This window comes from Ovis aries, chromosome 22 (assembly GCF_016772045.2).
Source record: "Ovis aries strain OAR_USU_Benz2616 breed Rambouillet chromosome 22, ARS-UI_Ramb_v3.0, whole genome shotgun sequence".
In the NCBI taxonomy this organism is placed as follows: Eukaryota; Metazoa; Chordata; class Mammalia; order Artiodactyla; family Bovidae; genus Ovis; species Ovis aries.
The window spans coordinates 24,419,584-24,444,212 of NC_056075.1; the positions used below are offsets into that span (position 1 = coordinate 24,419,584).

The following is a 24,629-nucleotide window of genomic DNA, read 5'->3' on the forward strand; positions in this document are numbered from 1 at the left end:
ATTGATCACTGAGGAAGGCTTTCTTATCTCTCCTTGCTATTCTTTGGAACTCTGCATTCAAATGGGTATATCTTTCCTTTTCTCCTTTGCTTTTCACTTACCCTCTTTTCACAGCTATTTGTAAGGCCTCCTCAGACAGCCATTTTACTTTTTTGCATTTCTTTTTTTGGGGACACATATTACAACATATATAACAAAGTATTAATATCTTCAAGATGTAAAGAGCCATTACAAATCAACCAAAACAACAAAGACAATATAATAGAAAAAAATGACTTCAGTTTCAAAATGGACTGAGAATGGGCTTTGCAATCTTCCTTTCTTGCCCAATCCATAAAATCAAGAGAAAGAAATGTGTAATAAATCAATGAATCCAATGCTGCAATCAAAAGAGGAAGAAAGAATCCTTCACAGAATGGAAATTGGTTCTAAAATATGAAAATCAGTTGGATCTGAATGTTGCAGCATAGCCCAAGGGTCCATGAGACAGTATTCTGGCAAAAGGTAGACTGGAATTATCTGCAGAAGTTAGATCTCCTACACATCTTCTTCCCAAGCTTGCTGCACTGTTGTGGTGAAATTATAACAGGGAATTTCAATTATAAAGATGAGCATGCAATAATCAAAAAAATAGATCTCCAAATATTTGGGGTATAACAAAACCACTGAAGAGAGACAATAAATTTAATAAGCAGAAAACTTGTTATGCAAAGAAAAAGAGTTAATCGAGCAAGAAGAGTAGAATTTCACAGTAACTAGGGATGCAAAATATTGCATCATCAAAATAATTAAGAGGTCATGGAATTGAAAAGTTTAATCTTCAAAACAAACAGAAAATTCAATAGATGGGTGGAATAGTGAAATGGACACAGTTGAAGATCAGTAAAAGTCAGCTAAGAATCCTCCCTGTGTATAACAAAGGATAAAAAGATGAAAGTGTAAAAGGAAAATCAGTCAATGTGTGCGACATATCTAGAAGTACCTGTTACTAATATGACTTTAAGAAGAAGAGAATAGGAGAACTGGGGCCACAATGTTTAAAGAAACAATATGGAGAATTTTTTAAAGACACAATAAAGCATGAAAACTCAAGATTTAACAAACAACCCAGGACTAGAAACAGATTGTATGGAAACAAGAAACAAATCCTAAACATTTCCAAAGAGGAAAAAGAGTATCACAAAAATTGAAGAATAAGACCAAGAGAAGAATCCATATCAGTGACACTGAATTCAAGAATACAACGGATCAATAGTTTTGGGTCAAAGTTTTAAGTGGAAGAAAAACTTTGAATCTCTGATTTTATAGTCAACAAACCATCATTCAAGTGTGAGGTCAAAACAGAGTCATTTGTAAAAATTCAGGGACCCAGAAAGTTCACTAATACCTACCCCTCTGAAAGGATTATTAAGGATATATTGAAGTCAGAGGAAATTCTTACTAAGTCTAAACAAGATTTACACATTTTTAAGGGTTAAAAAAAAAACCAATTTAAACTATAATTCTAACTGATACCAATGAGACAAAGTGGGAGAAGCATAAGGAGTTGAGAAAGTAAAAAGTAAGAACAAAGTAAGCACACTGGACTCTAATCTGGAGGGCAGGTATGATATGACATGGGCTTCCTGGATGGCGCTAGTGGTAAAGGACCTGCCTGCCAATGCAGGAGATGTAAGAGACATGGATTTAATTGGACGATGGCACGCATGGCAATCCACTCCAGTATTCTTGCATGCAGAATCCCATGGTCCGAGGAGCCTGGCGGGCTACAGTTCATAGGGTCACAAAGGGTTGGACACGACTGCAATGACAGCATGCACACGGTATGACACACACTAAAGCAGGGTTTCTCCAGCTCAGTGTGCCTGTGAATCACCTGGGGATCGTGTCAAAATAGCAGATTCTTATTCAGGATATCTGGGATGGGGTTGAGATTCTAGGCAATGTCAATGCCTCTGTGCTCTATACTATTGAGCAGGAAGGCACCAGGTAATGTTACCAAAAAAAAAAAACTAAGTCAAGCACGTGGGCTAGAACTTGACTTTTTTTTTTTTGGCCACATGATGCAGCATGTGGGATCTTAGTTTCCCAACCAAGGATTGAACCCTTGTCCTTTGCATTGGAAGCGAGGAGTCTTTAACCACTAGACACCAGGGAAGTCCCATAGAATTAAAAAAAAATAGAATTATGAAAAAAATAGAAAAGTCCCAAAATGGTAAAAAAAAAAAAAAGAAGAAGAAGAAGAAGAAGAAAGAAAGAAAAGAACAATAATAACAAAAAATGCACAAGCAATCCAAACAGGGAAGAAGGAAAAAGAAAAAAACTTGGAAATTAACAGAAAACCCAAAGTAAAATGGCAGGGATTAAGTTAAACATATCAATAATTATAGTAAATGTGGCTAACCTCATTCATTAAAACTCTTAGATAGGATTTAAAGAAAGTAGTCCAACTCTATACTAATTAGGGGACACAATAAAGTTGGAAATAAAGCAGTTGAAAAAGATATGTAAATAAGAGCTAACAAAAGGAAATAGAGCAAAAATATTAATATAAAAATCAAAGTGTACAGTTAAAAACATCCAAAGAGGCAAATATAAATATTTCACAAGGATAAAAGGAGCAATCTATCAAGGCAATCTGTCATGCACGTTTTTTCATCTAACATAAATATGATAGAAATACAGGGATAAATTGACAAACTGCTTATCACCTAGAAATCAGTTTAAATAGCAAAAACATAAACTTTACTAACACCATTAGATTGATCTAATAGAAATTTAAAGAACATTTTACCCATCTTGCCCCCAAAACCCAGAAAACAAAATATTCTTTACTAACACATGAAACACTCACAAAAAGGGACTAGGTACAAGGTCACAGAGATAATCTCAACAAGCTTTATTTACTGAGCATAGTGAAATAAAGTTCAAAGTTAGCAACAGAAAGATATGCAATACAATCTATAAATAAATAAAAGACAAAACAATCTGGAAATAAAAAACAGGAAAATACATACATTCTTGTAGAAAACCCTTTGGTTGATATGTTCAAAATGGAATTAGAAATATTTACAACTAAGCAATAATGAGAAAGTTGTATATCAAAATCAATGCAATGTAGTCAAAGTGGTACACAGTGGAATATTTATGGTCAAATGCACAGTATAATGGAAAAAACTAGGAAATAAACCACACTTCCAACTAAAAAAAGTAGAAGAGGAAAAATAAAACTGAATGAAGCAAGGAGGAATGAATAAAATTCTAAATTGATCAAATCCTAAATTTATAAAAGGTGTAGTTATAAAATAAAGTATAATGTTATCTCAAAATAACAGAGTCAAATCAACAAAACCATACCTGATTCTTTGGAAATGTTAATAAAATGGAAATTCTGTTGGATAGGGTGATCAAGAAAAAAGATGAAAGTCACAAACATACAGCATTAGGAATAAAACAGGACTATAATGCAAAAATCAGAAGAGACTTAAAAAGTAGACTATTACATAATTTTATGCATTTAGACAGTTTTCTAAGAAAATATAATTTATTAAATCTATACCTGAAAAGAAATAGAAAACCTGGTAAGACTGATAACCATAGAAGAACTTGAAACAATAGGAAAGAATCAACTCTGCAACAGACATCAGACCCAGATAGTTTTACATGTATGTGGGGGAGGGGAGGAGGGGGTTGTTTTATCAAATCCTTTTTAGAGAAATGGAGAATCTCCATTTTATACAAACTATTCCAGAGAATGGGAAAAAAAGTAGAAAGCTACTCAAATCACTTGATAATGCTGTTCTAACTCTAATATCATAATTAGACCAAGAAAGTATATGAAAAATAGACCAATATTATTTATGACTAGAAACACAAAAATACTAATAAAACATTAGTAGCAAGTTGAATCTGGTGTACTACTTAAAATGACCAAAGTCTATCTGAGGAATACAAAGAATACAAAACATCTGATAAATTTTACAATAAAATTAACAATAAAGACTCCTATAAAACAAGGTATAGGAAGGGATTTCTTTTAATTTGTAAAAGGCTATCTAACAGAAAAATAGCAGGCATTGCACTTAAAAGTTAGAAATGTTCTCATTAAGGTTAGTAGACAAGCATGTTCTGACACTATTATATTAGAAGCCCTTACCATAAGATAAGAAAAATAAATAAAGTAATATAAAGGTTGATAAGAGACATGATTTTCACGAGACATTGATAGTCTACTTACACAATCTACGAGATTCAATTGACAAAGCAACAGAACTAAAAAGAAAAGTCAGAAAGGTGGTCATATACAAAATTAGTAACATTCATATCCAGTAGTATCCAGTCAGAAAATGTAATCGAAAATATTCCACCCACAAAGTATCTAGTAAGAAACATACACAAAGTCACTTTTAGACTATGAAACTTCATTAAAGAACCTGTTAAAAATTTGGAAATATATATATTTATTGATATGTTATATATTGTATAAAAGATTTATAACATTTATAACATAAATCTTAATATACATAAACATATATATAAAATTTCAAAGATGGCAAAGAAATTCTTCTCCAAATCAAACTGTAAGCAGTTATTCTCAATTAAGATGGGGAACACATGTACACCCGTGGCAGATTCATGTCAATGTATGGCAAAACCAGTATAATACTGTAAAGTAATTAGCCTCCAATTAAAATAAATAAATTTATATTAAAAAATAAATGAAAATAAAATAAATCAGAGTTTTTTACAGAGCTTGACAAGGTGATTTTAAAATTCAAATAAAAAAGTGTGCATAAAGAGGCCAACATTTTCTGAAAATGAAGAGCAAAGGGAGAATTACTTTTAAGATATAACCACACTTTATAAATCTATAGCAATCAAAATAGTTTGGAATTGGCTAAGGAAAAGATCCGTGCTCAATTTCAGAATACAGACTATCTAGGAACAATTCCATATTCATGGGAATCTGGGGAGGCACTGCAAATCAGCAGGAAAAGGATGGCCACATTCAATAAAATGAATTGGTAAAATGCGGTGTTTATTTTTTTAAAAAAGTTAGATCTATGCCTTAGACAAAACAGAAAAATATTTGGAGTATATTTGGCTGAATTTGATTGCTATAAAATAGCAATCTCTGTGGTTCAGTCTAACAATAGTAAGGGCCACCTCTAGATTTGCCCAGTGCATGCCTCCATGCTCTTTCCCTATTCCAGTTGAGTGGGATGAAATCAAGCAAGGCAACCTTAGAAGCCATGTGCTAGAAATAGCAGAGTCTCTGTCAGCCTGGGTTTCTGAATGACTGCATGGAACAGAGTAGCCACCGGCCTGAACACCCACCCAGAACCATTATATAGGGAAAGAAAGAAACACTTCATCCCTATGCCATTATGTTTTTGGAGTCTGTCATCACAGCTTAGCTGTGATATCACAACACTTACAGTTTTAGCGAGTGCTTTGATTCCTCTTTTTATCTCTTTCCTTTTGTTGGAAAACAATTTAACCTCATTTTCAATGGCCTGGAACGGAACAAGTACATCATTTAGGTAAGTAAGAGATCAGAGATACATGTGTATGTATATAGATACACAGATAGCACTTCTCTAGAAAAATAAGGGAAAAAATTAAAGACTAATAATATAAAGTATACATGGAATAGTAATAATACCACTGCAATACTTATGCTTAAGTCTGAACTGTTGCTATGTAAGCACTTGGAACTGAAGCAAGTTGGAACTGAAGCAGCTTGGAACTGAGGTCGATAATAAGGCCAACAGTAAAAAAAATAGTGCAAAATTAAACAGAGTAGCTGATAAAGGAAAACCAGTCTGCTATTTCCTTGGGTCTTGCGCGAGAGCAGACTAAATCCAGACATGGCTGCCACCTTTGCCAGCTTTCTGCACGTCTAAAGCCACATTGTCTCTTCTGTTCCTGATCCACCCCTTTCATGTAAGTCAACCTTGCAGCATCCTCACAAATGTCCTGCAACATGAGGTGTCACCAGTTCATTCTTTGCTTTGGCACCCCTGGACACTTTTCTTTGGTTTCACATTAGCCTAGGTACGGTGCTTAAAGCACATATAACTTAATCTAGAAAGACTGAGCTGTGTTTGGTGTGCTTGCTTACTTTCAGGAAAGTTACACTTATACAACGTAATGCTCTGCCAAGCAGTATCTCTACTTTCTAACTTTCCAATGGGTTTTCATAGGAAATGAATCTACCTGACACACCTACAAAGCATTATTTCAAACCTCTTTTATGTTTTATGAATACCTCTTGGCTTTTCTGTTGTATCCATGGAATTTCTTCTGTCTTATTAACTTTGACTAATTCCTCTTGTGATGAGTCAGTGCTTAACTGCATATTCTCAGTTACCTTAGAAGAAGACAGATATTTCTTAAATTAAAAATTCATCAAGTTCTCCTCCTACCCTACTTCATTTCATTGCTTGACTCCCTCTGCACTTGTTGCATTAAAAAAAAATGTTAATAAGCACTTTGCCTGCTCAAGATGTAATGCTTAATTTTATTCCTTCCAATCTGTTCTTATATCAGCCATGCTTCTTACTGAGAAAGCAACAGTGATCACCAAATCACTTTTGGCCTTCTTCCTCTTCCTGTAGACCAGATGCTATGGCCTGTTAAGGCCTGCACCACCATTTGTGCTTAGGATCTTAATATTTTCTTCCTTTTCAAGGCCTCTGCATCACCCTTCTGTATCATCCATTTCTGCCTTCTACTGAATCTTTCCCAACAGTATCTAAACATGCTCTGGAACCTCCTGTCCCAGGAAAGTTACTCTTCACTGACCACCAGATTCCCTTTTAGTTGCCACACGATTTTTGTGCTCCCTTTTGTGGCAAAAAGTCTTGAGAGAGTTTGGGATGTCACAGTCTGTTGGTTCTCCTCACTGGCCGCTCCTCACTGGTTCTTCTCAATCTCCTTTGCCTCCCTGAACTCTTGTCCTGGTCTCTAGAAGTCGCTCTGTCTTAGTCCCCCTTGTATTTCTCACCATCCACTCTTCCGTGATGATCTTACCTAGTTATCCTCTACTCTCAGATGAACATCTCGCATCCTGGACTCTCCCCAGAACATCTATACAGTGGCCTACTTGGTATCTCACTTGGCTATATTCTCATGCGAACAGTGTTCTAACAGTGTCCTCATGCTCAGTCTGGGGATTTTCTACTTTCTCCCTACAGTGGCTCCCCCACCATAGTCTCTCTCTTCTCCGTGAATGGTACCCTCAAGTAAAAGATCTAGGCTTCATCCTTGAGTCCTTTCTTTCCCTTTCCCTCTAGGCCCAACTCATCGGAAGTTCTGTTACCCCTACCTCTGCAACCTGCCTGGAATCTACCCCTTCTCCACAACACTCTTCCCCCTCTGCTGCTGTTACCTGAGCCTTCTAACTCCTTGCTCTGTCTGCTTCCACTCTTAGGCCTATCTGCTGCCTATCAAAGCAGGCGGAATCATATTCCACACAGCAGAAGCAATCATTTAAAAAAGTGTAAATAAGACCCTGTAAATCCTTTGCTCTGAACACTTTAATAGGTTCTCACTACATGTAAAATTATGTCCAAATGCTACCTGGTTTACAAAGCCCTTCTTTGCCTGTTTTATTTCCCATCTCAAGGACCTCAGCTCCTATCACTCTCCCTTGCTCACTTCAACTGCACAGGTCTTTTTTATTTTTAGGTCTTCAAATGTACTAAGCTCTTTCTCCCTCTGCCCTGAGTACTTGCCCTCCCCTACCCATCTGTACTTTTTTTTAAGTCAAGTCACAGACCTTCTCCTTGGAGGGGCTATTCCAGCCAGTACTATCACACCAACCCCTTTTTATTCAGTAAATAGATCTTGTTACTATCTAGTTTTTCTTATGTATTTGATTATTCATTTATCTTTCTCTGCTCACCCCCAAACCCCACCTGGAATGTAGGTTCCATGAAAGCAGAAATTTCCCCAACTGTTTATGGCTATATCACCACAGCTTAGCACTCTGTAGCCCTCAATAAACATTTATTAAATGACTAAGTGAATAAATGTCCTCTGGGTAGACACATTCTAAATAATGCCCATGATGCAAAAAAAAAAAAAAGTACAGAGAGACTAGTTTGAACAAGCACCAGAATTGTAACAGATTTCTTTTTCCAGATAGACCTTGTACTATGGTCTTAAATAAGGTCTGAAATGTAATATTTGTGATTTTGCTTTGAGAAAATGTAGAATATTTTTCTCTTAAATGTAGTGCATGCTGTTTTTGAAAATCATGGGATATCTGGATAAAGAGGAATGTTACTAAAATATCTGCTAAAAGAAAACTATAACCTGAAAACATACCAATTTAGGAAGGAAGGAAAGGAAGGAGGGAGGGAGGAAGGAGAAAGAAAACTATATTGAAACTCAACTGCATGTTCAGATTCTGATTCCAAATCCAAGGAGTCTCTTCTTGTTATACTTAAATAATCATTCTCCTCATCCATGATGGTCTTCAGGTAAGTTGTAAGTTGCTGGCTATATTCAAGAATATCATTGGCTAAGATTCCTCCAAACCGCCTATATTAATAAAAAGGAAAACACATAGGCTACAACATGACAATTTGAAAAGACACATTTAGCAGTGTTCCTTACAGGTACCTATCCATTTCTACACAGAGAAATATGCAGTCAATTCTCCACAGTGTCCTGAAGCTATTAGGACTCTGTTTCTTAGAGGACAGCACTCTCACGGGCTGCAGGACACAACAAGCTTCTTGACCTCCCTGGGGTCAGCTCTCCCCAGGCTGACCCCATCCCTTACCCTACAGGTCCTCTCTGCTCACCCAGCCTGGCCACTGCTCTGGCTGAACCTTCGGAATATACTAGGTGCTGTGTTGCTTCACGCTGTATATAATCACCTTCCCCTGTTCAGTCCTCATAGTCCCTGCCCCACAGTATTATTGCTTCCACTCAGTACACCAGAGCATCTCAAACTTCAGGCATATCAGCATGGCCTGGAGGGCTTGTTAAAACAGATTCCAGGGCCCCACCCATAAAGATTCTGACTCAAAAAGTTCGATGAGGCCCAAGGATATGCATTTCTAACAAGCTCACAGGTGCTGCAGACCCCACCTTGAATAACATGGTTGTAGATGATTTAGAGGGGTTGTCAGGTGCCTAAGTAAGTTTTATTACTGTCTTGCTTACAGGAAGCACTATGAAACAGTATTTTTGTGGAAACAAATTGCACATTGCTAAGTGGTATCCGCTGGCAGACCAAATAAGGTGACATTTCAAGTCCAGGGCATTACCTGCACGATCTCTATGCCCTGGCCATTATCTGTATGCTTGGCGATTATTTGTTTATTTAGAATTTTAGTTTTAGTCTATGCAAAGTCTAAATTAATTTAACATTGTCTGATTAAGAAAGCAAAGTCTAATTAGGAAAGTAAATCTGTATGCATGTACAGAAACGCACATACCTATGTCAGGTTTTTTAGGGATAAATAGGACTTTTAAAAATGATCTACTGTTCAGAGTTGTCCTCATTCCTTGTGTTCTTCCAACAGATGTCATGATAGGGAGGACAGAACACGTCATAGGTCTTAACTGTGTCTTTTTATCTTTTGTATTTTGATGCTTTGACATCTGGGGTCTTGTCCCTTCCAGGACCACCAAGTCATAGAGATAGTAAACAACCTACCTGGAGCTCACCTTTCAAATGCAGACCCATAAGCCCACAGCCCCAAGCAAACCCTCTATTGGTCTTTCAAACTTGGGGCCATTATTTTCCTTTCCTAGTAATCCCTGGGTCAAGTATTGGACAACTAGCAGCAGCTCCTATGGCCCAGAACCCACTGAAGTTATCCAAACTAGCCAATCCTAAGCCTGGCTGCTCCTCACCATGGAAACCAAAATGAAGACTCTTGCCCATGTTTTCCCTGCTCCCTCTGTCTCCTAGCCCTCCCTGGTGCCTCCCTATATGGCCCTTGCATAGCATGGCATCTTCCCCTCTCTTGGAGTCGTTGGTACAACAGTTATTTCAATGGCAGTTGTCTCCAGTTACGTTGGCCCTGCCATTACCTAAATAATACCATCTACATTTTAAAACACCATATTATGTGAGGTTGCTTACTGCAACCTGTACTTACCTCCATCGTAGGTTAACCAGTGTGTTGTCATCTCTTCCATTCACCAGAATGCTTTGTCCATCCATTGAAATTCTCACCGATTGAATCCCGTGCCCCTGGTGAGAATGACTCCGACACCGAGTAAATGTTTCCTTAATAGTTTTAGGAAAAAAGTGCAGAAATTACAAGTGCAACTTTACCACAGGGTTTTTTTCTAAGGGGGTTACATGCACTTTTGCTTATGGATAAACCTTTTCCTATTTGTTAACAGCATTTTAGTTGGTATGGAGTAGCCTCTTAGTACTACATAGAACTGAAAATTACTAATACAAAATACATTCAACAGTATTGATTTGTTCTCCTTTGTAGGTAATATGGAAAAAGAGGAATTATTGTCACCGATAGGGAAATCAGATACGGAAAGGAGAACAGACTTGCTGAGAATGGACAGTGCAGGCAAATTCAGATGTCTTCAAGGATTAAGCAAATCCCCTTGCTGTGCAGAGGCTGAGTGTCATGAGAGGAGGCGATGGGCACTGAGTGAAGAATGATGGAGGAGGCCAATTAAATCAGTTTAATTAGAACCCATATACATCATTAGTTGGTACACAGTGCAATGGTTTAAACTATTTGACCAAAAATGGATTTCTTTGTCACACTAGTTATCAACCATGATAGTTTAAAAATTTTTTTTTAAATTTTGAATAGGAAATACATTCAAATGTTTCAAAATTAAAAAAAAAAACTATAAAAGAGTATGCAGTGAAATCTCCTTCCTTCCCCTTCCCCAATACTTCCCAAAGGCAATCAATATAATTATACCTTAAATATCCTTTCAGAGGATTTTAATGTATATAAATAAATTTTTATACAAACAATTTTTAATATGAAGTATAACATGTGTATTACACACTTTGCCTTTCTTACTTATTATAATAATATGTCTTGGGATTCTTTCCATATTGTTGCATAAAGATTTCCTTATGCTGTATTACAGCATAATATTCCATACTTTATTTATAAACTGTTTCTGCATGATTATTTATTTATCCAGTCCTCTGTTAATGGATATTAGGTTGCTTTTACAAGCAGTACTGCCATGAATAACCTCCCATACGAGGCACGTTGCACAGAATCATCCAGAAAAACTCTGACATCTTGCCATCGCGCCACTATCAGTTGTAGCATACATTTACAAATCATTTAAATAAGAGAAAATGTACCAGTTTGCAAACTGTTCATTTAAAAATGATTCGTAAGACATTTAAGGTCTTTCCCTATATAATATGAAAGAATTAAATTGTACTGATAACCAGTACAACTTGAGCTCAAAACCTAGAAACGGATCTTTCACTTGGGGAGAAGAAACTATTTTCATTTAAACAGAGATCTGAGAACAATGGAAATCAGAAGTGGTGGTCCTGAAGTCTGCAGGGGTGGGGTAGGGCTCGTGTGGACCACACCCTGTGTATTCTTCCAGCGTCACAGGAAGACGCAGCCTGGGGGTGGGGGAGGGTGGCAGCAAGCAGGCCAGAGGCGCTCCAGGCGGGGAGCTAGCAGCAATCATCCCAGATTTGCACAGCAATGCACTGTTTCCAAAGAAGTTTTGCATATACCCTCTCCTTGGCTCTCACCAGAATCTCACAGGGTGAGAATAAGCAAGGCCTTCCTAATATCGCAGAGGAGCAGTTCAGTGAATTTTCTCGCCACACAGTAAGTGGTGATGGAGATGGACTGGAGCTCACCTACTGCCCCAGGTTCCTTCTTTGGCAGATCTCAGTCTAGTGGCCTGCATTTCCTCCCTTAGAGACTCAAACCTTGGCACATAAATACAGCTAACATTGAAGTCAATAACACCATCAGTGGTAAATAAGTTATGACTCAATTTACTTAACAGTTCCAATTCCTTTCCTAAGAGCTTTTGTTCCTTATATGAGATCAAGATGCAAATCCCATGAATGGAGGGAAAAAAAAAGTTTACCAAAGTATGAATATCTCGGATATACAGAATTCCACATTTAGCTATTGTTATGAGCCACAATCCATGTGGAGACAGAGAGAGCATTCCAGGTCCATATAGTTTGCTTTGCATTTTTTGGTATGGCTTAAGAATGTGAACACCACTATGTTCCTGCCGATCAAAGAAAATGACCATATTATAGAAAAGATCAGGGGAGTGGCACCTTGCAGTTATGCATATATAGTCAGATGCAAATCCATAAACATTGTCATTGGAAATAAACTGATACATGATAAAGTAGACCCCTGTATTTGCACATTTTAAAATCTTTGATTGCAAATAAATGTTCATTTCAGCCAACTAGGAAAAGTCTCCTTTGTATATCAGCTACCATTAAAAATCCTAGCTTACAATTGACTATCTTGATTTTTTACTAATCCTTTCCAAATACTCCTATCCTCAAGTCAACATAAATGAGTCAATTTCCACCACCACCATCACCGCTCCCCCCACCCCCCCCCCCCCGCCACACACACACATTTCTCACGTATTCCCACCTTCAAACTTCTGCATGTGTTGTGACTTTTACCTGGAATGCTCTTCGCCATCCCATGCCCACCTATCTGGCTTCCCTCCCTACTTCAGGAACCCCACCTCCCTGCCAAGATTATACACAATATTTCTCATGTCTAAATCTGAACTATTCTTCAAAGTCCAGTTCAACTATGACTTCTACCAGGAAGCTTTTCTTAAATCCTCCTTACTACAAACCATTCCTTCCTTCTTTGAATGTCTTTGTTTCAGACCTTGCTGATATTGGCTACTCTGAGAGAGAAGGCTTTTGATTGAAGGAGTTAGAAAAAGAAGGGTGATATAATCTGGGTCAGTGTGTATAGCAGGAAATGATGCAATATGGAAGAAGTCTGAAGAGTATGATGAAAGGATACTAGAAGCATAGAGGCATTTTGTTTGCAACTTTCTTTAAGACTCAAGTATAAAGTTCCACTGAAAATCGTCAACGCTGTAGCTCCTGAGCCCTGTAGAATAGACTTTCTAATGGTAGATTTTTTAAAAATAGTCTTAAAAGTCACTAAACTAATATTGTGTCATCTGCATGTTTATCTGACAAGTATTAGGTTGCTCAAAAATATTTTATGATGAATTAACAAATCATGCTAATATATTTAATTCAAAGAAGTTATTTTACTATAATAAAGGCATTTTTTAACCGGACTAGATTGTTAAGCTTGGATCATGTCTAATGAATACAATGTACCAATCTTGAGTGCTAAGAAAAATGACAGAATGCTTAAGTTTCGGCATACTTTTTCAGGAAGAAGATAGCTGCAGATGTATGGCACTTGGTCACAGAAGCCATATACTCGGTTACTATGCAAGTTCAAGACCGCAGAGGACAGAGTGTGCTCTGTCTCATACACAAACTTATGAATGAATTCATCTCTCAGCCTCCCTCGTTCATCAGCAAAGCTTGCAGAAACTGTAATATTTGGGGAAGAAGATAGATAATTTGTACCATTTATTGATTTAATTTTTTTAACTGTTATGACAACTATGAAAAGCAAAATAAAAAATTAAATGCTCAGTTAATGTATAGACTATTACAGGATAAAAATGATTGGAAAACAACTTGGCTCCATTAGGTATACTTGAGCATTAAATGACTAACAGTAAGTAAATTATATTTTATAAGACTTTTGTTAATTTTATCAGTTAAGTAGAGACATGATGAAACTCATGATGATCTAAACAGTCTTAATTAAGACATAAAAGCACCTTGAGGTTTTTTACTTTCTTATACTCTATAATTAAATATTTGCAAAATAGCTACCCAGATATATTTGTTATTTAAAACAAAGTGCCTATTTTATCAGACCTTTTTATCCAGAAAGCTTTCTTTATGATTTTATCAATGAAAGTAACTACATAATAACATATATGAATTTGACTCTGTATATTTAAAGCTACAAAAAAGAGTGGAGAAGGAAATAGCAAGCCACTCTAGTATTTTTGTCTGGGAAATTGCATGGACAGAGGAGCCTGGTGGACTCAGTCCATGGGGTCACAAGAGTTGGACACAACAGCAACAAAAAGAGACTTCACAAACTGACAAATCAACTCACAAAAGTGACAGTTTTTACCTCTTCACGTTAGAATTTAAAAAAAAATGCTATCACTGGAAAAGAAAAAAAAAAAAAAAGAAAAGAAAGCTATAGCAACTATTCAACTGGGTGCCCAGGACAGAATTGCTTGCTCACTTTTCTTTACCTTCTGGTAGTATTTCAGGCAGAGAAAATATTTCCAGCCTGCTTCTTCTTGTTTCTGGAAGTGAGGAAAGCACCATCACTTCTACTATGTCTGTTTCCAAAGGAGACACAGTGGATATTTGTAAAATGCCTTTGCCCATCTCTGAAAGCAAATGGAAATCAACACAAGTCATTATTGATATGCTTATAGAAGCTTTCATATTTCCAGGTAAGATATAGACCTGTCTTAACTAAATCTTTTGATCCAAATTTACTTATTGGATATTTAAGTGATCTTTGAACATAAGTGATAGAAACGTTTTTTGATGAACAGATGGGGGATTCTCCACATGAGACGTCTAAGTGGACAGATTCAATGCAGCTGGGTAGGACTCAGCTTCCATCCAGCCAGAGGGGCCTCCAGAGTCCGCTGGCTCTACCCTACCCAGCAGCGCCCACAAGCTCTGGCCTCTTGAATGTCCACTCCAGCCATTTGCCCATTCCCAGTACTGAATAAACATTTTTGCCACAGTCAAGGTATCGCAGGTGTGGTAGGAATACACTTGCTGTTATGAGTTTGTCCTACAGTAAGCCAGCGAATCCCACTTCTGCAAGGGGCCTTGCCTGCAGCCCACCTTGGAATCTCTCCAGCTCCGCTACTGCCACTCCACACAGCTGCTCTGTGTGTGTCCACCGTCCTGGGCCCCATCTCAGCCCCTCCCCTCAGGTGTCCACAGGGTATCCTTTCCTCTCACTGAACAAGGAAGACAGAGAACATCTGGCATAAACTTGACTTCACCTTCCTCGTCCTGAATCTCACATTTTCTGTTCTTAGCTTCCCTCTTCATTTCTTGACATTTTTAGGAATAAAATGCAACCCTTTCCATCTGTGATTTTGAGCCTACGCCTCCAATATATTATTACACCATGTGCTATTAATTACCTCTTTTAATTTCCTTGGGTCTTTTACGTCTTCTCCTACTGAGGCCTCAAGACTCCCCTATCTTCAGATTAGAATGTTCCTTCAACCCTATTTCCCCACCAGTTACAAATTCTCTTTTTTTCCACTGCAAACATCTGAGAGCAGAAATTGCTGGTTACCAACTTCCTTCTCTGACTGCCGTTCCCACCTGAAACTCTGTCTCTCTGTCCCAAAGGAGTAGCTCTCCCTGACCTCACACAGTGACTGCCTCATCCTCGCCCTCGTGCCACTGACACTTCGGCCACAGTCCACTATTCATACAGCCTTCTTTCTTCAAGCTCTTCTGGGTGCGGGTGACTCCCAGTCCTCTCGCCCATCTTCAGTTTTCTTCACTGCCTTGTCTTCTCTGCCTACAACTTCAGAGTAAGTAGCTTTTCCCATCCTATACTCTGAATGATAAGATATGTTGAAAAATGGAACATTTAGGCAGGACTGGTACCCATTCTGAGGTCAGCCATCAATCCTATCACACTCCATGCCATCTAATTTACGTATATAAGTCACCTGTTTGACCTCATTACACAGTTGGGTTTGCTTCAACTCTGTCTTAAACCGTCTCATGAGCTTCCGTGATTTCAAGATCAGAATTCCATCGTTAAACTTTGAACTACGAATCTTCATTTCTGAATTAATGGTAAATATCTCCAAATGAAGATCATATTGGCTTCAACTCTACAGACCTTGTCGGCTCACCCTATCCCTCAGCTTCCATAACTTTCTTTTCCCTTGAGTTTTTACTTCAGCTGATGACAGCACACACTTCCACCATCTGGGTTAGAAACTTCAGAGTCGTTGCTGATCCCCTCCCTTCACATACAATCAGTTATCAAGCTCTACCAATCCCATCATTCGTAGCTGTCCACTCCTTCCCCTTTTCATGACTGCTGCGTGATCTTGTACACTGTGGATAAGAGCACAAGCTCTAAAGCCAGACTTCCTGAGCTTGAGTCCTGGCTACCTGCGTGGCTTTGGACAAATACTTCACCTCATCGTGCCTCAACTGCCTTATCTTTAAACTGAGCATAACAGTGGTCTCTTCCTCACAAAAGTTGCCTATAAGAATTAAATGAATTAACACACGCCAAGTACTTAGAATACTGGATATTACATGATAAGGACTCCTTCAATAAATGTTGGCTTTTGTTATGACTAACAGCATTTCTTGTGTGAGTTACTATAACGTTTTTCTGAATTTTTTTATTCCGTTCTCTTGCCTTTCTTCTCCAGCCTTCATACTGATGCCAGAGTCGTCCTCTAAAAACCAAATCAAATCACACTAGTCCCATCTTGAAAACGTCTGATGATGTGTCATTAACTACAGAACAAAGTCCAGACTCCTTGGGATGATGTTCAAGACCCTCCACTTTGTTTCAAACCTTATTATCATGGTCATAATCTGGTAAACTCATATACTTGTTATGCCAGACTTCTTACCATTCCAAGCGCCATTGCTCAAACTTCTGTCCTGAGCTAGAACGTCGACAAGCCCCATCCTCCACTACTTCAAATCCTTGGAAAATTCTCCTGCTCTGTATCCTCTGTGCCTGCTCTTCACCTCCACTCCTTTCTTCACACCTGAGAATTAATTACTTCTTTTCCTGAGCCTACACAGCACGCTGCTATTCCTCTTCCACTCAGTTTCTTCCTTGACATTTTCATGCTTCCACAGGGCCGAGGTTCCACATTTTACACTTAATAAACTCAATTTTTAAAAATCAGTACATAGATTTGAAAATTTACATTCACATTTGGTATATAAAGCCAGACAGAAAAGTGTTGGTTATTATTATTTATCACCAAAGTGCTATCTCGCCTGTCAGTTCTGTAGTTTACATGGGCATTTGGACACACATTACAGAAAAAGCTGAATGTCATTTAAAAAAAAAATTTTATTCATTTATTTATTTTTGGCCACACCACATGGTTTGTGGGATCTTAGTTCCCCAACCAGGGATTGAACCTGAGCCCTTGGTTGTGAAAGCACGGAGTAAAGATGCATGTGACAAAACTTTCTTAAGATATCTTAATTAAGTAGAGATCAAATGCTATTTAAAAAGTAATTTCAGGACTTCCCTGGTGGTTCAGTGGCTAAGACTCCACACTCCCAACACAGGGGGCCTGGTTCAGTCTCTGGTCGGGGAGCTGGATTCCACGTGCTGCAGCTACAGATCCTGCACGCCACAGCTAAAGATTCTGGCAGCACAGCCAAATACATAAATAAATATTTTTTTTAAAGTATTTCAGGGTTAAACCAACTCAACTTCCGTTAGCAGTAACATTAGAAACATTTAGCCATTTCATTAATTCATCAACTGATTCAAGAAGAGTTATTTAATATCAACTGTATACCAAGTAGATGTATCAAAACCTCTAAATATGATATGGGAATTCTCCTTAGTAACTTTGAATAGCTATTTAAATGTTTTAGAAAACATGCTACAAGTAATTGCTTCACCATGGCCCCATTTTCACAACTTTAAATTCTTTAGAATAAATTGACCAATATCTTAAGTTAATAAGCATTCTATGGCAACTTTCCTGGCGATCCGGTGGTTAAGACTCCGTGTTCCCACGGTAGGGGGCCTGGGTTTGATCCCTGGTCAAGGAACTAAGATCCCACATGCTGCCCAGATTGGGGGAAAAAAAATTCAGTGTAAGTACCTATGAATCCAAGAATCTCAAATAAACTTGAGGGTTTGGCATTGATAACAAAGATGTGTCCTTCTGATGTTCCAACTAATACATACATTCCTCTCTGGTCATACCTAGAAAAAAAGAAATCTGATTATCAGATGCTACTTGTTTCACTAATAAGATGGTAAATAAATTTATTGAAAGACATCATGGATATACATCCCAAACAAATTATTCTTATGGTTTATGATTTTTAATATTATCAGATCTTATAAAAGGTAAGTGATTATACATAAATGTAATCATTACATTTTAGGCTAATATTGTTTTGAAATTGTAATTTATAAGTATATGGTCAAGAAGATTCACTAAAAACAGTCAACTATGTCATCATAAGTGAACAAAATACGACAGCAAAGCTTTCTGATATTTCAGGTGTACATAAGTAATTCTCGAATTAGAGATGAGTGGAGCATTCCAATGCCCCTCAGTAAAGTCCTGGCAGAAAGAAGAAGACTGTAGCAAAATGTTTCTATACTTTGATCAAATTAGAAAAAGTGGGAAATGCAAATTAGGATAAGAGACAAACATCTGAGAAAGGAGAGGTGCCAAAAAAAAAAATGATACAGAGGAGTGGAATGTAAACGGAGAGAGATTACAGATCCCTCCCTACAGAGGCACAGAGCTTGTAGGAACAGCACAGATGGTGGAAACCCGGCTCCTTCCAGAGCTAGCTGACTAATCTTGGCAAATGCTTCTTTCTGAACCTAAGTTATCTCACTTGTGAAGCAGGGACAAGCATAATACTTTTCTGAATGTTTGACAAGCGTCACATTCAGTAAACTACAATGTGTAACAGCACATCAAGCTGTGAAGCAGGGCAAAAACGTCATGTCTTGTTAATATTTAGTATTATGATAAGTTAATCAAAGATATAATAATAACAATATAATAAGTTTAAACTCAGTGTCTCTATGCTGTCTTCTAAAAAGTACTGTTTCAAAAAATTTGAAATCATCTAAATGTCTATCAATATACTGTCTTAAAAATTATGGAATATATTTCATGTGATGGAATACTATGTAGCTGTAAAAAAGAATGAAGGTCTTCATGTGTGGATAGAAGACTTTCTCTAAGATATACCATTAAGTGAAAAAAATTGTGGTGCAGAACATTATATATGGTTTGCTACCCTATAAGGGCAAAAGCAAGGACTCTGGAGCCCAATTGCCTGGGTTCAAATCTCAACATTTGCCATTCACAACATGTGTGATATTAATTGTTATTTAAATTATTTGTGTATCATCTGCCTTATCTTTAAAAGGAAGACAATAAGGATACCTATCTCACGAGGTTAATACAACAGAAGTTCCTGGTATACTCTAAGTGCTTGATAGACATTCATGCAATTAAAAGGAAGTACTTATTTTTCTGCTTGTTTGTGAATAAAATACGTTCAGTAAAAAGACACAAGAAACTAGTAACAAGCTGTCTCCAAGGAGGAGAACTGGGTATTTGGGGATAACAGTGGGAAAGTGTATTGAACTATATACATCTCTGTATTTCTTGAATGTAGAACTGAGCCAATGTACTAGTTTTCAAAACAACCCATGTAAAACCTAAAAAAAGTTAAAACTTCAGTGGAATTCTCAACAGACAGGCCTGACAAATTTGCTGCCAGAAACAGGCGGTACTTACAGGAGGTGTTGCACGGGTGATTTGGAGAGAAAGGACTTATGAACCTCATGAGGGGATTCGACATCTCGGACGTCGAGGAAGTAGACATGGCCAGTCTCGGTCCCCACGGCCGCAGACAGGGAGGATGGAGAGCAAGCCAGAACTGTCGCCTGTTTAAGACAGATGCAAAAAGAAATAGATTCACAGATATGGAAAACCAAAGGAGAGAGAGGGGGGCAGGGTGAAATAGGGGCATGGGATTAGCAGACATCAACTACTAGATATAAAACACATTAGCAAAAGGGTACGCTGTATAGCTCAGGGAGTTATACCCACTAATCTTGTAATGAGCTGAACTGAGTACACTCCACAAAAATACTCAATCACTATGCTGTTCACCTGAAAAATTAACGCAATACTGTAAACCAATTAACTTCAATAAAAAATAAAATAAACCCCAGGTTCACTGCACCAGAAAATGAAGCCTGCTTTCCTACACTTAAGAGTTCTACAGTTTATTTGAAAAACCCGAAGAACAAGAAGAGTGGCAAGTGTCATGTGGTATTACAAATTATACACTCAACATTCTTCAGCTAATCAATCACATAAGAAGTCATAGGAATCTATATATCACACTCTTTTATCCTAAAATTGGAATGATAAAAATATGAGAAAGTTGCCTGAACTTTAAACCATGGCTTCATTTTTATCCTTAATTGATTAGAAAATGATTATACCTGATAATAATGAATAATAGGAAATTTAAAACATATTCCTAGCATCTTTTGGACATCTTTATTGAATGTTAGTGATTTTTTAAAATCAGCATTCATCTGCTGGATAATAGTAGATCCTGGGATGCTGGTATAACTGAGGAAGACTTCAAAAAATAACTGTATCACGGAGCACGGGGCCTGTCACCAAAGAAACGCATCACAGATTCCTGCTTATCCAACAGTCATTTACAGAAGATGATATCTAAGAGAACAAATTTGTGGTCATGATAGTTAAGGAATCGGATTCATTTCTCTATAGTTTTCACTGACAAAGCCCACTGGGGTGCCCCAGAAGAGTCAGATGAAAACTAGGTGATAAGGTCGAAGCTCTTCATTTGTGCTTCAGTCTAATTTCACCTGCTCACAGGGTACATATGCAGCAGTCTCGTACTCAGCACTTCAGACCAGAGTTTTTAGTGTGAGACCGCTGCAGCACCTCAACTCTGTGGCCGTGTGGAGACGTACTGCCAGTAACACCTCAATTCAAGACTTAGGATGGCAGCAGGGGTGGCTGTGCACAGAGATGCTGCACCCAGAATTTGGATCTCGAGGGGAGCAGCATGGCTGGACTGGCCCCATGACAACTCTGCCCTCCCCCAAGGAGAACTCTATAGAGCAGCCTCAGCCACTCCCTGTGACAAAAGCATGCGCTCTAGAAGGAGAGCTCCCACCCCTCCACCCTCTGATCAAAAAATAAGATTTTCCTTTGCTGTTGAACCGAACTCAGTACTGCTCTATTGGCACAAGAAACACCAGAGAGGGGGAACCCTTGTAGGTAACATAATTACATTCTGGAGGTTGTTTTGAATAAAATAACAGAATGTTAGAAATGGAAAAGACCTTGAGGTCATCCTTTTGCAGGTTAGAAAGCAAGGGCAAAGGAAAATGTAGCAATTTGCCCCCAGGATCCCAAAGCTGATAACAAAGCGCAGAGGAAATCTCAGGGGTCCTGCCTCATCCAGTTTCTCCATTGAGCAGGTTTTTATTTTTTAAAGTGAATTTTCTGAGGCTTAACCAGGTTGAGTATATTGGTATCTCAGTATGAACTGGGAACAAAATGGTGAGGGTTCGGGGGTTTTTTAGCTGAAAACCTTTATGGGAGCTCTTAGTGTGTGTGTGTATCTGTGTTTCCTCAACACAATCAGTTGAAATTACCCTCCGTTCCAGGGCAATAGTTGACTAAGCTAAAAATATATAGCAATATTTGGAGGGATCTAAGTTACCCTGGCAGGTAACATCAAGTGAAAGTATTAGTGTTTGGGCATCCTGCCATCATGATGCTAAGCAAGGTTCTCTGAGGACCACTACCTAAAATGTTCATGGAGAATACAGTCCTGGGCAGGGCAGTCTAGCCTCTGTACTGCTGGATTAATCCACTTATCAGTTCTCCAGAGGGTGGCAGTAATCTTCAGTAAGGAAAAATCACTGATTCTCCCCAACAAAGGCTGATCTACATGAATGTACCATGCTTGGTTTTGAGCTCAATGAAGGGATGTCTGCTTAACTGTGACAGTTGCCCAAATCTCTCCCTTCTGGTCAGGGGAAAGGAAGATATCTGAAGCAGAAAGAGAGTCTTTTGATGCTAACTATATCCCTCCCTGGACTTCCCCTGCTCAGTTGGTAGAGAATCCACCTGCAATGCAGGTGACCCTGGTTTGATTCCTGGGTTGGGAAGATCCGCTGGAGAAGGGATAGTCTACGCAGTCCAGTATTCTTGGGCTTCCCCTGTGGCTCAGTTGGTAAAGAATCTGCCTGCAATGTGGGAGACCTGGGTTTGATCCCTGGGTTGGGAAGATCCCCTGGAGAAGGGAAAGGCTACCCACTCCAGTATTTTGGACTGGAGAATTCCAAGGACTGTATAGCCCAAGGTATTGTATTGGTATATGGGAAAGAACAAACTTTTCCTTGGTGGCAATTATTTCTGAAACCCTAGTGATTTATATCTCACTCATGCTGCAAATTCATTGTGGATTGACAGGATCTCTTTTCCCCCAGGGTCTTTCAGGGAACAAAGCTGACAGAGGCTCCACCAATTAACAGGGGCTCGCAAAGAGTCGGACACGACTGAGCGACTTTCCTATCCCTCCTTAGCCAGGAAGTGCAAGGTAAGTTCTGATTATACAAACCCTTAGGTTTGTATGTATCTCATCTGTAAAAAGAGGTGTGATCAGATGAACTTTAAGATTTTTCTAGTTCTAGTAATTCTAACAGAAATGAAAACATGTAAACCTTTGCCACACTGATTATGGAGTCTACACATATTCTTTTAGGTAAGAATTTTTATCTTTACTTTTTAGGATGAGTTTACCTATCTCATTGAATTATATATCTTTTGCATCTTGTATCCTCTTATATGAAGTATGATGCTTCATCTTGCATTATTAACTGAGATTTTAATTTATAATAGAGAAAGATTGTAACTTTTCTCACTACTATCTAGAGCCATATCTCATTGAGAATAATGAAATACGGAAAAAAAGATAATTTAAGAAAAAATAGCCTTACCATTGTTTTGATCTTTTTATACTTTTAAAATATTATTTTATGTGCACCATGACCAGGGTGGAAAGAATGGCATCACCTTATGGTAGGTTATGCTTAGGTTTAAGTGAGCAACTGTAGTTTGACACCCAGCCTACATGCACCTTCCTTCTGGAAAATTTCTTGAATATCCTTTAAGAAACCATCTCTCTTCTATTTTCAGTTGAGTGGAATAGATCTAAGTCTCATTTCCAAGGCTGATTTTAAGCCAACTAGCATTTCTCATGCCCCTGTCCACAGTGATTAGTTCAGGGGTGTTATTAGGATATTAGGATATATTTAATAAGCCTTCTGAAAAGGAGAAACTTCTTTTCTCCTCCTCCTCCCATTGTAGGAGGTTTTCTTCCCTGATGATCTGATGTGAGGTTGGTATTTGTGGCATTTGGGAATCACACGAAGTCTTAGATGAAATTAAGACGTGGTACACAGACAGCAAGAAAGACGAGATCCTTGGTAATACCATTTGAGTTGCTGGATAAAGCCACAGCTGAGCCCAGAGAAGCTCTATTCTTTATAGTTAATTGAGTCAGTAGCCCACACTTTTTCATTTTTGGCTCAAGCTGGTTAGAGTGGCACCTTTCTTTCATTTCTAACTGTTCCCCTTGAGGTTAGATGGGGCCATTCACCTAGTCACGGCCAAGGAATGTTTAGTTTTTTATTAAAAACACTTAATCGCTAGTTCAAGACTCTCCAGAGCTCTTCCCATCCCATGGTGTGCGTGCATGGTCAGTGGCTCATTGGCTCAGCTGTGTCTGACTCTTTGTGACCCCGTGGACTGTAGCCTGCCAGGCTCCTCTTTGCATGGAATTTTTCAGGCAAGAATACTGGAGTGGGTTGCCATTTCCTCCTCCAGGGGATCTTCCCAACCCAGAGATCGAACCCTCCTGCATCTTCTGCGTTGTCAGGCGGATTCTTTACCACTGAGCCACGTGGGAAGCCCATCCCATGGTACTGAGGGGCTATTAATTGGTGGAGCCTCTGTTGGCTTTGTTCCCTGAAAGACCATGGGGAAAAAGAGATCCTGTCAACCCGCAATGAATTTGCAGCATGAGTGAGATATAAATCACTAGGTTTTCAGAAATAATTGCCATCAAGGAAAAGTTTGTTCTTTCCTATATACCAATACAATACCTTATGTTCTACATTTTGGGCTGTGGAACATACTTTATACACAAGAATTATTCTAAACATATAAGGTAAAATACATTAACATCTCTGTAACAAGTATTTCCACAGACTGTTGACATGTGAACGAAAGAAGGTAGGTTGGATTAGAATTCAATATTTTTTTAAAATCCATTTATAAGGCACACTTACTTGGATATTCAGATAAATCCTGCTGACACAAGCACCATCCTCTATACCCCAAACACAAACTTCCCCTGACTGTGTGAGTGTCTGTAAAAGAAAGAAAAATAAAACTCAGATGGAAAATAAGACTGCTATGGGACCATGTTCTAAATTTCTTTCTAGTATGTCAATCACTGATGATTGAAAATAAAATTTCATTTTATTTATGTGGATTAAAATTACTTTACAATCTCAATGTTAATACTTCTGAACAAATATTAATTATTACCTTTCAGTTCAGTTCAGTTCAGTTGCTCAGTCATGTCTGACTCTGCAACCCCATGAACTGCAGCACTCCAGGTCTCCCTGTCTATTACCAACTCCCAGAATTTACTCAAACTC

At 38.2% G+C, this 24,629-nt stretch overlaps 1 protein-coding gene across 3 annotated transcripts in view; it reads right to left on the reverse strand.

Annotated features, from left to right (window-relative positions):
- CFAP43 (cilia and flagella associated protein 43) overlaps positions 1-24,629 on the reverse strand; it is a 114,834-nt gene that overhangs the window by 48,627 nt on the left and 41,578 nt on the right. For all 3 annotated transcript variants that reach the window (XM_012102884.5, XM_060405176.1, XM_027960224.3), the window contains exons 10-19: positions 24,255-24,335; positions 19,642-19,790; positions 17,971-18,074; positions 14,350-14,490; positions 13,389-13,561; positions 12,085-12,234; positions 10,125-10,255; positions 8,403-8,550; positions 6,272-6,373; positions 5,439-5,516 (exon numbers count right to left, since the gene is read on the reverse strand). In XM_012102884.5, the coding sequence (XP_011958274.1) occupies positions 5,439-5,516; positions 6,272-6,373; positions 8,403-8,550; positions 10,125-10,255; positions 12,085-12,234; positions 13,389-13,561; positions 14,350-14,490; positions 17,971-18,074; positions 19,642-19,790; positions 24,255-24,335 (1,257 nt within the window). The remainder of the gene's footprint in view (positions 1-5,438; positions 5,517-6,271; positions 6,374-8,402; positions 8,551-10,124; positions 10,256-12,084; positions 12,235-13,388; positions 13,562-14,349; positions 14,491-17,970; positions 18,075-19,641; positions 19,791-24,254; positions 24,336-24,629) is intronic.